The 15,162-nt window shown below is 39.9% G+C and overlaps 1 protein-coding gene across 1 annotated transcript in view; it reads left to right on the forward strand.

Moving 5' to 3' along the window:
- Positions 1-2,421: 2,421 nt before the first annotated feature.
- TAFA5 (TAFA chemokine like family member 5) overlaps positions 2,422-15,162 on the forward strand; it is a 408,867-nt gene continuing 396,126 nt past the window's right edge. Inside the window, exon 1 of the mRNA XM_068400628.1 lies at positions 2,422-2,533. Coding sequence (XP_068256729.1) covers positions 2,422-2,533 — 112 coding nt within the window. The remainder of the gene's footprint in view (positions 2,534-15,162) is intronic.

Raw genomic sequence — 15,162 nt, forward strand, 5'->3', positions numbered from 1 at the left:
GCATGTTGCCTTAATGCTTGAGTTGTGCTCTATTCTAGTTTTTAAATATAACAGAAAAGAAATTCCCACTGAAAATAAGGGAAAGGGAAGTCACATCTTGGAAGGGGCTGTTGTGCATGTACCCAAATGATAGTTAAAACTTCATCTCTGTGAAGCATACTTGAACACATCAGCCTACTGTCAATTCAGGATGCAAACCACTCTGTTAGAAAATCAAAGAGATTATATTGATGATGTCCTCATGGTGCAAAACTGAACTTAGTTCCAAGTGTCTAGTCAAGTGCAGCTGTACTAAAAATGTCCCCACAGTCCTGTCTTGTAAATAATGCATCATTCATACACAATTTTAAGTCCAGATATTTAAGTGGCAAACGATCAGACAAATCTGGGGCTACTGAAGGAATATGGATCTACTTTTTCATGATATTTTCATTATGCAAGCAGAACACAGGAGGAGGTAACTAGGACATTTGGTGACCAAGCTCCTCTGCTAGTCTGCCAATCCTGCCTGTACTTGGAATGTGACTACCTTCTGCAGACTTAAAATATTAATTTCAGGACATTGCTATGGAGATTCTGAATGGAAAAGCTCAACTATCTGGTCCATCTTAAAACATTTCAGTTTTTTATTATTACCATAAAGGCTGCTGGCACACACGTAAACTGGAGCCCTCTAAATTGGGTTTCACATCGATGTGTCCCTGCCACTACAGCAACAGAAACTGCGTGCCAAGAGTCCCTGTAAGGACCGCAGATGAATACAGAAGGAGGAATGTTTCCATTAACACCTACGGCCGTGCCTAGGCAGAACACACCGTGGAGACTTCGAGCCGCACCGTGCAGGTGAGAGGGCAGGAAGGGGGTCCCTGGGCCCCTTCTCCTTCTGCCGAGACTCCGTCTCAGCCAAGTGCAAAGCTTCCCCGAGGGGGCTCCGGGCGGGAGCCGCCTCCCCTCCCCGTCCCCGTTCCCGTCCCCTTCCCCGCCCGGCGGCTCCTCCGCGCCGCCGCTGCGCTGAAGGCCGTGGGGAGGCGCTGGGGGCCGGAGCCGTCTCTGCCCCTGCAGACCCCCAGCGCTCGTCCCTCTCTGCCCCGCACCCCTCGGCCCCTGCCCGCCGCACGGCCCCGTCCGACACCCCCCCGCCCCCAGCAAGTCTGGGAGCAGCCGCAGCGGGGAGACACCCCCCCGTCTCCTCCCTCCCCACCGCCAAGGGTTAAACCCGCCGCTCGCAGTGCCGCACCCGGGGGAGGCGAGCGAAGAAACGGCGCCGAGCGGAGCGGGGCGAGGCGCCGCGGGCGGTGGCGGGCAGGTGCGAGGGCGATGTGCGCCCGGGGGCCGCGAGCGCTCGCTCCTCCGCCGGGGGCGCGCAGGTGGCGCGGCGCCGGGGGACGGGCCGCTCCGTGCGCTCTTCACCTGTGGGCGGGACCGCCGTCCCCCTCCTCCTCCTCCTTCCTTTTACTCGAAGGGCCGGCGCTGCTCTAGCGGCAGAGCCTGATAGCGGAGCTGGCGGTGCACGGAGAGGCGGAGACCTGACGCCGCCGACCCTCCTTGTAAAGTGTCCCGCCCGCCGCGGATCCGGCCGCCCTTCGCGCCTCGCCCCGTCGAGCCCGCAGGACCGGCCAGGAGGGGGGATCAGGCTGGACTCGCCGCGGGGGACAGGGCGCCTCTCTGCCCGGCGGGCCGGGCTGTCCGTCTCCGCCGCTGTCCTCGGCCGTTGGCGGGCACCGGCGCCCCCCGCCCCTCTGCGGGTGCTGGGCTCGGGCGCGGATCGGCCTCGCCCCGCGGAGCTGCCAGGCGGAGCCCTCCCCGGCGGGCGGGCGGCGGCGGCCGCCAGGGTGCCCTCGTCCCTCCGTGCCCGCAGCCCCCGCGGCTATGCTGCCCTGGGCTGGGAGGCGGCGGCGGCCTGAGCGGGGCTCGCCCTAGAGCGGCGGGCGGGTGGGCGGGCGGGCGGGGGAGGCCTCCCCGCAATAGCACGGCCTCGGCCCGGGCCCCAGCTTGCGGACGTCTGCCTCCCCGGGGAGGGGCAGGAGGCAGGGGAAAGGGCAACAAAGGAAACAAGTTCTGCAAATTAAAAAAAGAAAAGAAAAAAATAAAAGGAGGCTCGTTCGTGGGACATCTTCAAAGCTCAGGACCACGCCAGGCATCTGAGTACCAGTAAACCCCACCACGCTAGTGAATCTCACCACAGTAACGGGAGGAAAGCTGGCTGTGGCCTCTGTGCTGCAGTCCTGGGCACTTTAGAGTCGACTTGTCTTTCTTGCTGGAAGATGGTTCCTGCAACAGGACTGTGTTGCTGCTGACAAACTGCGAGGTTGTTGGAAGATGCCTTCCTTGAGGATTACACATGGAGAAAGGCCATCAGTCAAGGGGAGAGCTGGCTGGTGAAACTGTCTGACTTTCCCCCCCACTGGGGAAGTGGCTTCAATGGCTCCATCTCCCAGGAGAAGCAGTAGGAAAGATGCCAACACCTTGCCAAGCATGTTCTCAACTTTCTGGGCTATGATGATCCTTGCTAGTCTCCTAATCGCTTACTGCAGTAAGTACATATTTGTCCTGGTGTAAATCTTGCAGGGTGTAAATCTACATCGTTCTTGTCTGAGGTAACGCTTCAGGCAAAGGCCAGGCTCTGAAGCTGGCAGGCGTAGGTACTGTGCCTTAGACTTGCCACCTCAACGCTTCTCCACCCACTCCCCCATGGTAAAGAAGGTAGACTGTCATTTTAATACTGCTGCTTCTCGGGAGCAGGAGATGCCCTTAGCTTGTAGATGTGTCATTTCCAGTCCAAACAGAAACATCTCTTGGATTTTAGGAACAAACTTTTTAGTGGTAGTAACAGTGATCCACTGTTCACTGTTTATCAGATGTTACCAGCCCTATTCCAGACTGCTGCCTCTACATACACACTCTCCTACCCCTATCCACCTTCCCTGAACAGGAGCTGTTTTGCTTATGTTCATTCCTTTAGGAAGCACACACTTAGTCAAGTGACAGATGTCTTAACATCACTAGGATCATACGTGATTCTTTGACTGTGACATTGCATTGGAACAGCCTGGCACTTCCTTAGCATATCCTCAGCATTTTAGTAAGCCCATGCTATCAGTTTTAGAGCTGCATCACAGGTTATTGGTAGAAATTTGTGTACTCTTTTTCAGGCTTGATGGATTGTCCGTTAATTCCACTGAGTTGCAGATCTGGAATAATCAAGTGCCTAGTCTATTAATACTTTTAAAGGTCTTTATTTTTTCTTGTTAGTTTTTTTTCTCTCAGCAAGCGTAATTTTCAAGCAGTTCTGTAGTATAAATACAGTTAATGCCCATACTTCTGGAGAATACAAGTTAGCTGACAGTACCAGAGTGGGAATCTTTCAAAGATAAAAGAAAAAGCAGTTTCTGTGCAATAATAAAAAAATATGTAATTTATCAGGAGGGACCTGCACAACTTTGCCAAAATGAATCTACACTGTATTTTCCCGACCTGAGAGGATGTGGTCTGTAATTTACCCATAGTGCGTATTCCTTTCATTAGCTGTAGCATAAAAGACTTTGCACTAGGCTTGTCTTGTTGAGCTGTAATAGGTGTAAGTTATGATGAATAGGAAATGGATTCTGGTTTTCAGGAGCATGCCTGTTACATTTCTTAACCCACCATTCCATTCCCTCCAACTGTATTATATTCTCCATTTTTCAGTGTGGTTTGGTTTTTTTTTTTTTTTTTTTTACCTGAAACAAGATTGTAATTGGATAAGAGAACCTTTAATTCCCTTTTTTGGATGTTACAGGGACTCTTTGTACTGACAACAGTGAAAGAGGCTTATTCTAATAAGAATAACATTTTGTAATTATTTTTTTTTGCAATTTAGCACATTTTGCATTACACTTCTCATAAAAAAATCATATCAAACAGGCCACACTTAAATAATTTCATTTTGTACATAACGCCATATTCTATGTGGTAATACAGAGGATACACTAAAAAACATACTTAGATTTAAAAGAGTTTATGTGCATACTGGGAGATAAGTGACTCAGTAAATGCGTATTACAGGATGAATAGTTCAAGTGTAATGGGAATTCATCTGGATATTAGTAATAGGAAATATTTTATTAAGTTTGTGCTACAAATGTCTGTAAGGTCCCAGGCTTTTTATGAAAAGATAGGAGTTCTGTGCAGATACCTTCTATCAGGATAGCCTCAGAAAGAGTTAACTGTATACTCTGACACCTTAAGAATTATTTATATTCAACAGTGAGAGGCTTGACAATGTTGTGTTCTAAGGAATGAAGTTGTCCATTTGAATTTTTATATATTGTTCATTATTTATTTTTTGCATTGTTTACTGATGCTGAACAATGCAAATGTTAGCTGATAATATGAAGGCAGTGTCTGGTGTGCTTAAATGACCAGTTTCTAATTAGTTCTCTCAGCTAGTGTAGATGGTGCTCCTCAAACATGTAGTACGCTCTTTATTCCATATAGTGCTGAAAAGCACCATGCAGCTTAAAATATTCAGTGTCAAAACACTCCACCATTTATGTAATGTTTCACTGATTTGACAGCTGCAATTCCAAATGTTAATGAAGCACCATGAACATTTTCTCTAGCGGTAGTATTTGAAAAATTGCAAAAAATGTTTGCTCTGTGGAAAGGGTAAAGATGCTTAAAAATCAAGGAAAAAAAATGTGAATATATTTCTAGGTAAAGTAGTACTGCAAATCTATGAATTCTTTTAAAAATCCTCTATGGTTTATTCAGTCTTTTTTTCATCTGATGCCTTATTTTTTGAAGAAAAGTGTAACTGAGGCGGTGGGGTGGGCTCAGTTATGTTTTAACAATAACAGGCTTGACATATTTCTTAGGAAGTAAAAGAAAAGAATTTGACAATGTAGGTTGTTTTGTGTTTTTCCATACACCTTATATTCAGGTATATGGAAGTATACCAACTTAAATCTCTGATATCAAGCAGTCTTCTGTAAAAAAAACCCCAACAATACAGGTGAATGCATTATTAAAGTAATTACAGGAACCTCATATCTGATTATCTCTCATTGTATCATTTTACTACAATTACATCAAACCCTGCAGCTCCAAAAAAAAAATCATAACTTTTACTTATTTCCATTTTTTTTAGCACTACAAAAAAAACTTTTGATCTACTTTGCTTATTTTCATTTTTAATCTGTTGGTCTGACAAAGCTTATTCCTGAATCAGTTATATGAATGTTTCTTCCCCTAATTACTTTGTGAATCTTTGTTTCTGCAAATGTATTTGTTCTATAATAGTCATCCTTATTACTGGGAGCAACCGGTAAACACCATATTCTGAGTTCATTAGACTTTCATTTATACTTTAATTTCTGAAGCCTGATTATGTTCTCTTTGACATGGTAAAATGATAAACTGATCATTTTTTCTTTCTTAAATATTTACATTATACTTAGGGATAGTGGCTCCATCCTATGGTGGAAGAGAAACCTGCATCAAATCAATTAGGTTAGTTGCTATAGTGATAAATATAATATAATATTCTCCTCCTGAAGAAAAACGGTCTGATTTGGTAGGTTCTCAACAGAAGAAGGCAAAAATGAAGTAGTAGAAATAGGCTGTTTATGGTCCTTGGTGTGACCACCAAAGAGTTAGTTTACTTACCAGAAGCATCAGTAAATGTAAACAGTCTCAGGCGGCTATCCTTCTGTGGCCACCTTCAATGGCAATTCAGAATTAGAGGAGTTGTGACATTTTTGGATCCCAGACGTGTGTTCAGCATACTTGTTTAATGAATGGTAGTAGACCAGAGAGAAGTACCTACAGTGAATTCTTTAAGTTACTGTTTCTGTGTTGTGAAGGTACATTGAATTGTTTTTTTTATCCTTCTGTAACTGGGATTTACATTTTTCCATGATAGAAAGTTCGGTCAAATTAAGTGGTATCACAGCTGCATGCTACATCAGAAATCTAAATAACATGTTTTTGATTCAGAATTATTTCTTAGTGCATTTATTCAGTGGGCTTTGCTGTAAATACTGAGGTGCTTTTTATATGTAAATGCTGACTTTTTAATCAACATGTAATTCAGCTTTATCAAAGTTGTGGCTGTTATGAGCTTCTGGCTTTCCTTATTTTATACTGTTTTGTAAGCATAAGGAATAGAACATTAGACCCCTGTGGTGTTACAGGTTTTGCTGTTCTCTTAAGGTGGTACTTCTAAGGGTAAGCAAATGGTTTTTTTACAAGGAACTACCAAAACGGAATGGTACTTGAAAAGTTAACCTTCTTGTTTTAAATATTGTATATGGAGGAGAGCAGTATGAAGCCCAGTATTTATGCTGACTGAATTGTGATAGTACTAGGAAAAAATAATCCAAAACTCGAAAATGCAAAATATTTCCCATAACTCTACAGTTCTGCATTGTAAGTGCAAGTTCTTTCACAGTAATAAGAACAGGAAAGAGGAAATATTATCCTAATTCATTATTTCTTTTGCTTGCAGGATACAAAATAAGAACATTGTAATGATGAAATGCTGATAGGTATTAAATGACTGATTCTGCAGTCTGCCATTTAAATCTGTGGAATTTTTTGAGTAGAAAAATCAAGACCTTAGCATAAATAAAAAAAAAAAGTGTCTCAAATATTTTGCATGGTACTGTGCAAAATGCAGATAATTTCCATGAAAAATATTATATTGACCTCACCTTGGACTGAGATCCTGTTGTTACACGTTGTGTGGACACTGCTCATTTGAGAAATACCTTTTCATCGTCCTGTTCTGGAATTGCTTTCTATCTAGAAGACACAGGCTACTATGGTTTCTAGGTCTTATTGTTCCCTTATGCTCTTTGAGACTGTCAGCAGGGATGACAATTAGCTGTGACTGTCTCCTGGACACCTCTCCAACAGGAGCTACGGTGTCATCATGCATAGGCTACTGAACAGCCGTTAGATGATAAATGTTCACTGCTGACTTATGTTGGATGCAAACAAGTCACCTCTGAATGAAGGCCTACAGCTCCTGTTACTGGTCCTGTATCGTTCTGATCACTTTCTCTGGTTTTTACAAATGAAAAAGATTTTTTTTTTCAATCTGTCCAAACTGATCTGTAATTTCATTATGTTTTCTGCAAGAATTACTGTGCTTGTATTTTTCCCAAACTCTGCAGACAGAACATGGAGCAACTATATAATGATCGATAGAGCAACTGTCATTATTCAGACTTTTTTCCAGTCTAGTTTGTGTATAGAAATGAAAAATAATGCTTTATGACATTAAATAAGAAAAGCAAGATATTAAAATTGTTTCTCTTTATGTAACATCCCAGCTGCTCCTTTTTAAGAAGGTTCATTTTTTTGAATTAAAAACCAGTGCTTTGAACTTAATGGCCTCTGCAACATGCTACCTGTCAATGTGAGTACCAAACCGACATTGAGATTGTCTCACCAGTTATGTTGTAGTCTGTCCAGATGATGTATTACATAGAAGTTGTTGGCATCGACATAAGAAATGTCTTCTTATTGCTTTTAATGTTGAATTCAACCCTTTAAGGCTAAGTAAGCACCATTTACAATTTCTCAAATGTATTTGAATTCTGATAACTCTTAGCTGCAAGTACAACCACTGATATAGATGGATATAATGGGAAACAGGTAGGGAGGGGGAACTAGAAAGAAATGGATATTTTCAATTAATTATGTGTCAGAGGAATCCCATGTCTTTCAGCAGGGTTGATAGGAGAGAGGTTGAGACCTCTTTGACTTGCTTTTTTTTTTTTTTTCTCTGTTTATGCAATGTACTGTATTGTTCATACCATATACTATGGAAAGAGTATTGGCAGCATGGAGTAGAGCCGCATTGCTCTGGACAAGCGCGTAAACGTGTGTTAGATTGTATCTTCTTTTACTGGGGGCCCATTAGTCTTTCTTTGCTTAGTGACTCCATTGAAGAAGTAGTACTAAGTCCTTCACTGAGATTAGCCTTATGAGCAGGTATTTTCCCACTCATTCTTCTCTGCTAGAAGCTGGGGGTATGAAATATCTCAGTTTTTAGATGTAATTTACTGCTTTCTTAGTGAGTGCTCTAACCATAAGGCTATTATGTGAAAAAAACACATCAACAAACAGTCCAGCATCTGGCATTCCAAATAATGTTTATTAGAGGTATGCCTTGAATGTTTTCAGTAACGCAAAAATGCACTTGGATACTGAACTATGTACAGAAGTGTCAAATACATAGGCAAATCTAGATAGCATTGATTACCCACAGTCTTCCTGGTCTGCATATTCTTTGTGGCTGAATTCAAACCAGAATGTTTGCATCCTTAGGCTCATATTTGACCAGGTGTGTTCTTCTGCTGTTGGGCTGGGGATTTGTTGAGGTTTTTTTTTCTTTGTTTAAAGGGAAGTTACACTGCTTTTTGCACAGATGGCTGGCAAAATTGCTTATTGGAGGTGTTTTGGGAAGTGATCTCTTCATGGATATGCTTTTACGTTAGTCCTGCAAATAGGAAAATGTTACGCAGTGACTATTTGAAACTATATGAACTGTATTTGGAGTATGTTTTCCAATAATTTTTGGTGTAGAGGTTTATTTCAAAGATTTTGTGCATGTTTTTCAGTAAACGGACTTTGGGGACAGTACAGGAATCACAAATACAATCGTAGAGGATTTTGCATACATGTGGTGATCTATTGATCTAAAGACTTTGTGGCCTGTGTGTTATTTTGATCTCTGGATGGACTGCTTCTTTGGACACCTTTCTTCAAATGCTTGATTGGTCTTGGGTAACAGGAAAGTATCTCGTTTAACTCTGATGAGGAGCATAACTGACTATTTTTCACAGGAGTCTCTCTGCAACAGCCCCTTTGGTTCTTTCCTGAGGAACAGCTAGTTACTCAGTATCATCTGCTGTTTTGTGTCCTAGCAGTTCTTTTAAGTACCTGTGGCCAAGGACAGCAATAAGGAAGTTACTTCTCTAGAACAAAATGTTGCTTATTTTGCCCAACAATATGCCACTGTTGGAGAAAACATGAACTATATCTAGAGAGATCTCTAGCTACTACTTTTCCTGTGGTTGCAATTCTATTCAAGGCTGTAGGCTGATATGACTTATTTTTAGTTTTGATGTTCTCTACCTCATTCTCTTGCAGCCTGAGTTAACATATGCTTTCAACTGATCCTTGTCTTTTAGAGCCCTCTATCACTGGCATCTCCTGCTCTTTCAACAGGAGAGTGTTTTAACAGGACAGGATCTTTTTATCATCACATACCTGCCAAAATAAAGCTTCCTTCTGTCTTTGCCTGTGACTGAAAGTAGCAACTTGAGCTATGACCCCATTATTTGGTTTGGTGTTTTGAATGTCCAGAACTGGGACTGTCTCTGGTTTTGTTTTATGTGGAGGTTAATTCCAGAACATTGTTAACAGATGCGCTCTGTTTGTATTTTGTGTAACAAAAACTGAATAGAAGCCCAGAGCAGAATGCCTATGAGAATGGTAACATTCCAAATTGCAAGTTATGTTGGTTGCACTGATTCCTGATTTTTCAGCCGTTGTAAAGAAGAATTGTAGTGACCAGTTGTATTCAAGCACTGTGGTAGAACCCGCTGGTTCTGTTAGCTGACAGAGCTGTGTCATCTGAGAGAAAGGTCCTTAATTCTTACAGAAATGAGAAATTACTACATATGAAAAAGAAATTCCATGTTCTGAAGTCTATCAAAACGTTAAAGGAATTCTTGTTGTGTTCTTGTTAATCACAGTGTAATTTATGGTGCCTTTTACCTTTGCTCTTAGAACTCTATTTTTTTTCTGATTGTCTTAGGACTATGATATTGACAAATGTGTTCTAAGAGATGATACTATGACAATATGAGATACTGTTAACTCCAAATGTCTGTATCACTTTTGATACTCTCAGATGTCAGTATCCCTTTTAGTGGAATATTTAATTTTTCCATTGAACTGCACCAGTGCAAAGCTTGGCAGAACCGCTTAGCCCAATGATAGAAGAGGGTTTAAGCTAAGCTATTATACTTTTTGTTAAATGATTCAATTGCAGGCAGAAATGTTGAAATGCTGTGGGAACAATGACTTCTGACACTTCTTCTGGCAGAACCAGAGGAGGCCACAAAAATGATCAGAGGGATGGAACACCTCTCCTATGAGGAAAGGCTGAGAGAGTTGGGGTTGTTCAGCCTGGAGAGGAGAAGGCTCTAGGGAGACCTCATAGCAGCCTTTCAATATATGAAGGGGGCTTATAAGAAAGATGGAGAGAGATGTTTTACCAAGGCCTGTAGTGATAGGACAAGGGGCAATGGTTTTAAACTGAAGGAGGGTAGAGTTAGATTTGACATAAGGAAGAAATTTTTTGTGATGAGAGTGGTGAGACACTGGAACAGGTTGCCCAGAGAAGTTGTGGATGCCCCATCATTGGAAGTGTTCAAGGTCAGGTTGGACAGGGCCTTGAGCAACCTGATCTAGTGGAAGATGTACCTGCGGCAGAGAGGTTGGTCTAGATGATCTTTAAAGGTCCCTTCCAACCCAAACCATTCTATGACTTTTGTTCTCTTGCTTTAAATTAAACTAAATAGGAGTGTAACAGATACTGTGAGAGGTTATCTGTTACTGATAGCATTCTCTGGTGTTACTGAAAGGGTTCACCAGTTTCTCAATTTTTGAACCAAAATGGACTTTATATGTAGTTATGCCTTGGGTAGACGCTTTTCTTCTGTGCAACCTAAAAGAAATGTGATTTTTTTTTTTTTTTTTGTTATTTTTTGTATAGTGAATGAATACCAAATTAGTTCTGTATATAGGCTTGAATCATAAAAATATAACATTCTTTTCTGAATTGAACTAATATAATAATCTGAGTTAATCTTTAAGATCATTTTATGGAAAAATATCAGAAAGGTGTTCCAGAGCTTTTTTCAGTATACAGTCAGTAGTGCTTTATTGAACATTAATTTTAAGATGAGGGTATATATGTATGTTTGTGTATATGTGTGCTCAGTAAAAAACATCAATATTTAAAAGAAAACTGAGAGGCTTTAAAAATTGTTCTTGCTGAGTGTTACTTAAAGGTAGTAATTCCCCTGAAATTACCTGCTCTAAGGCATTTGACCTAACATGTCTTTATATATACTAATACCTGGAATAATGACTCTTTTAAGATAATGTTTTAAAGAATTTTCAAAGAAGTTTTCCTTTCAAGTTAAGGAAAACTTGAAAAACTGTTTATCAGCTCCAGCTAGAAAAAAAACCAAACATACAGTTCTGGAACTCGGATCCTGTTGGGTTAGAAGACAAATAGTTTCAATTCTATCTGAGTAGGACTGGTCTTTCCTTACTTAAGATTTCTGCATTATAGTCATCTATATGTACCATAATCTCCTTTTAAAGTCAGTGGAAATGTAGATATTTTTACAGTGCAGTTCATGTGACCTGTTTTAGATATATGATGTAGTTTGAGGTAAATTGTGCTGCAGAAGTGCTTGTCTTTGTTGACTAAAAAGCAGATTAGACAACTTGCTAAGTCTTTAACATATATGTTATCATATTAATCCAGTCCTTCATTACAGCATCTTTAGAATGTTGCTTATTTTATTTTCAAGGCCCATGCTTAATATTTAAATGTTTAATGCCAAGTAACTGGTTAAGTATTTCTGTAGGGGAAAAAAATGTAGAAAAATAGGCTCGTGGTACAGATTCATTAAGAGTGTAGATCAAGATATTGAACTACTGCAGCAAAGGATTTGTACAAATTGAGGGATATAGTTGGCATAATTTACTGGGATCTTCTGAAGACATCTTTGCAAACAGCTTGTATCCTGAACATTTTTTGCAATGTGTTTTGTCTTACTGTAGATTCTCCAGTTTCATTACTAGTATTTTCATTCTCTGGGCACTAAAAATACTGTCTTTCCTCAAAAAGTTGGAAACCAGGTGAATTTTAGATGGGTGTACCAAAGGTTATCAGCTTTACCATTCTTTTTCTCATTTTTTAAGCCTCTTCCATATGAAACCGCATTAAACACATTTGCATCGTGCAGCCTTTTATAGTGTGATTAATACATTTGAATCACCTTCATCTACTGGCCATTTAGGTAAGAAAAGGTTTAAAGGTGAACAATGTATACATATATAGAAGAAGCTGCAGGGGTGAAGATGACTAGAAATGTTTGCCTTGAATATAACAACAGATATGAATTGCACTGACTGTTGAAGTGCCACCCCCCTCAAGTCCTGCTGCCCTTTCTTCTCCTATCCTCTCACCTGGAAAATAAAAGCTATGTATGAAAAAGTTTGTTATGTGGTTATTTTTGGTAGGGTTTTGGGCTTTATGACCTGAGTGTTTCTCCAATTCTCCATTCTCCAGTGTTAAGTGCTATTTTTACAGTCCTTTCCATCTGGAGAGATTTGTTGCCTTCTATACCTCATTCTTCTATCAGTATGTTTTTGTTCCAGGAATATATTGCCGCTTTCCCCTTTTTTCCGTGGTATACCTCTTAATGGATGTTTTCTGTCTAACAGCTGGCCACATCTGGTTGTGCTGCCTGTATAACTAGAGATTTCTCCCTTAATCCTGTCCATAAATGTAATTATTTTCTAATATAATCTTCTTTACAATGCCTTACCAAAGAGATTTTTTTAACAGTTCGTGGTATTATATGGGCTCCCTTTCCCATGCTTTTGCAGAGTTCTGTAAAGTGCTGCTGTGAACTCTTAGGGTGATAACAAGTTGCATGAACTGCCACCTGTAATTACAGTAAATGGATTTGAGGTATTTCAGATAAAATTCCAAGGAATTAGTTTTAAAACAACTTATAATACTTGAGTTGGTGGCATTTCGCAAGTAATTTCTATGAAATAGCTTAATGCTTATCTTTTTCCATTTTGACATTTGACAGGAATATAGGTAAACCAGTATATTCTTTGGCACAAATATTACACTGACTTCGTAAGACTGACATCGTATTGAGCATATGTAATGCCAAGAACTATTGCTTAATGTTTTCTCAGATAACTTATCTCTATATAGAGGAAAGGGATGTTCTTCAGAATCCTCAGTTTCACAGAGTGAAGGTAATCTTTCCCTCTTGATATTTTAATATAAGCACAGATGCAAAAGAAAATGGAGCAACTACCTATCTCATTTTTTTAATTAATTCCCTGAAATTTATAGGTGATGTTTTGTGTACATAAAAGACGAAATTTGTAGAACTCAAGAAAATATTTCCCACATTACCTTATCAGAGCACTTTCCCAATATATTTCACTGCCTTTCCTTTCAGTGCTTGTTGTAACTGATGTCCATTTCCTTCGTGAGAGCTTCTTTTAGAAGTTAGTGCTCTGTGTTGGCATAGAGTCCCAATATTAGTTTTCTATATTTTTCAGCTTTGCTTACTTATTTTTCCTGTCTCAGGTCAGGTGAATTGGCCCTGCTGTTTGTCTTGCCACTTTCTGAAGTGCTTTTCTGTTACTCGGTCTGACAAGTACAGCTATGTGAATCACGGTTTGCCAGTGACTTCTCAGACAAATTAGCTTGATATATGTGTAGAGACTTTTTCTCCCAACTGCTAGATCTGCAGAGATTTGAGAATTGGGCTTGGCTGTTTTTCTTCCGCATGCATCAGGTTCTCTGAGCCCAATTATAAACTCTGCAATATGGCATACTGTAGGCTTGCATGTAAGTACCTTATTAGAACTTAGTAAACTGGCAGTGCACAGAGAATATAATACATCTGGAATTAGAGTTTAATTTTTCTTCTGTCATTCTAAATTATTTTAGAAGTATATTAAAGCAACAGATATGACTATGCACAGAGGGTTAGAACTGAACTGTTGAGAAAAAATACGCTTTCAGTTTCAGTGCACGTAATTTGAAGAAACATTTTAAGTTGCTAAAATACTGGAGAGCCCTGGTATATATGATGGGTATATGTTAATATTACTTAGGTCATGTATATTTTGTGTGACAAAGGACACCTATGTTTTGGCTGGCTAATATTAATTTTTCTGGTTGTGGAACAGGAACAGCTCTCTTAAAAGTGGGTGGCAGGAAGCTAGAACTTAAACAAGAGCTAGCTGCTTTTGGCCTTTGTTTGAAAGGGATGGTCACATAAAGCATATGGAATGAAAGTTTCAGAGCTCTTCTGTAAAGTCAAAGAGCAGCGTTTCTAAAGCTTTTGACCAATTTCATGTTTTTATTTTGTTTTATGGTTTACTCAGTATATATTTCTATAATGCATGTATTTATTCTCAGAATGTGGCACTGTAGTTGAACTTAACTGATCAAACTGTAATATTGTTTTCCCACATCTCTAAATTTGCTGATTTTTTTTTTTTTTTTTTCTGAAGAGCAGACATAGTGCCATGAGTTTGGTGGGGTTTTTTTTTGTTCTTTTTTGTTGCTTTTTTTTAAAAAAAATGTAAGGTAATATGGAAACCTCAGAAGGGAAAATGGCATACATTTAAAGAAATAATAGAGGAAGTAAAATTTTGAATTTTGCTTGCTGACATGTTGAAAAGAATTGGAAGTTGGATATTCACTTCAATTTGCAGACTTTGACAGCATTTCTTTGAAAGTCAACAGAGTGCCTTTCTAATCAGGTACAAGTATGTGACAGAGAACTGTTGGAGAAAATTCGGTCCTTAAAAAATAAAGGCTTGTAAATTCATGCTGAGGCTTGTTTGGGTGTTGGTTGCTTTTCCTGTTACCTCCATCCCAGGATTGATTGATGTGTAAATACAGGAATACACATATGAGTAAACCACATGATACTCTGGATCATTCATTTTCGTTTTGCTTCATTGGAAACAAATGCATCATATTGCTTAATTTATATCTTGTCTGGAATTTTTGAGAGGAGTAATTTTGTTTATTTAGGAATAGTTTGATCAGTAAATAAATGTAATATTTTTTCTTCTGTAGGTCTTTCCTCCAAAATTGTATAAAACCACTTAAATACTTAAATATTGATAACAGCAGTCCTTTCTAGGACTGTAAGATAAATAGCTTTATTGGTTTATAGGGTATGAGATATGTCTATGGCTGCAAGTCATTTAAAGAAAGCTAAGAGTTGTGTTGAGTGCTTGTATTCAGGTAGTGGATTCTGTGTCGAGCCTTGTCTCTGTCTTTTCCATAGGCACCTGAGTCTGAAATGGCTGGTC

The sequence above is a fragment of the Nyctibius grandis genome, chromosome 5, assembly GCF_013368605.1.
Source record: "Nyctibius grandis isolate bNycGra1 chromosome 5, bNycGra1.pri, whole genome shotgun sequence".
Lineage (NCBI taxonomy): Eukaryota > Metazoa > Chordata > Aves > Nyctibiiformes > Nyctibiidae > Nyctibius > Nyctibius grandis.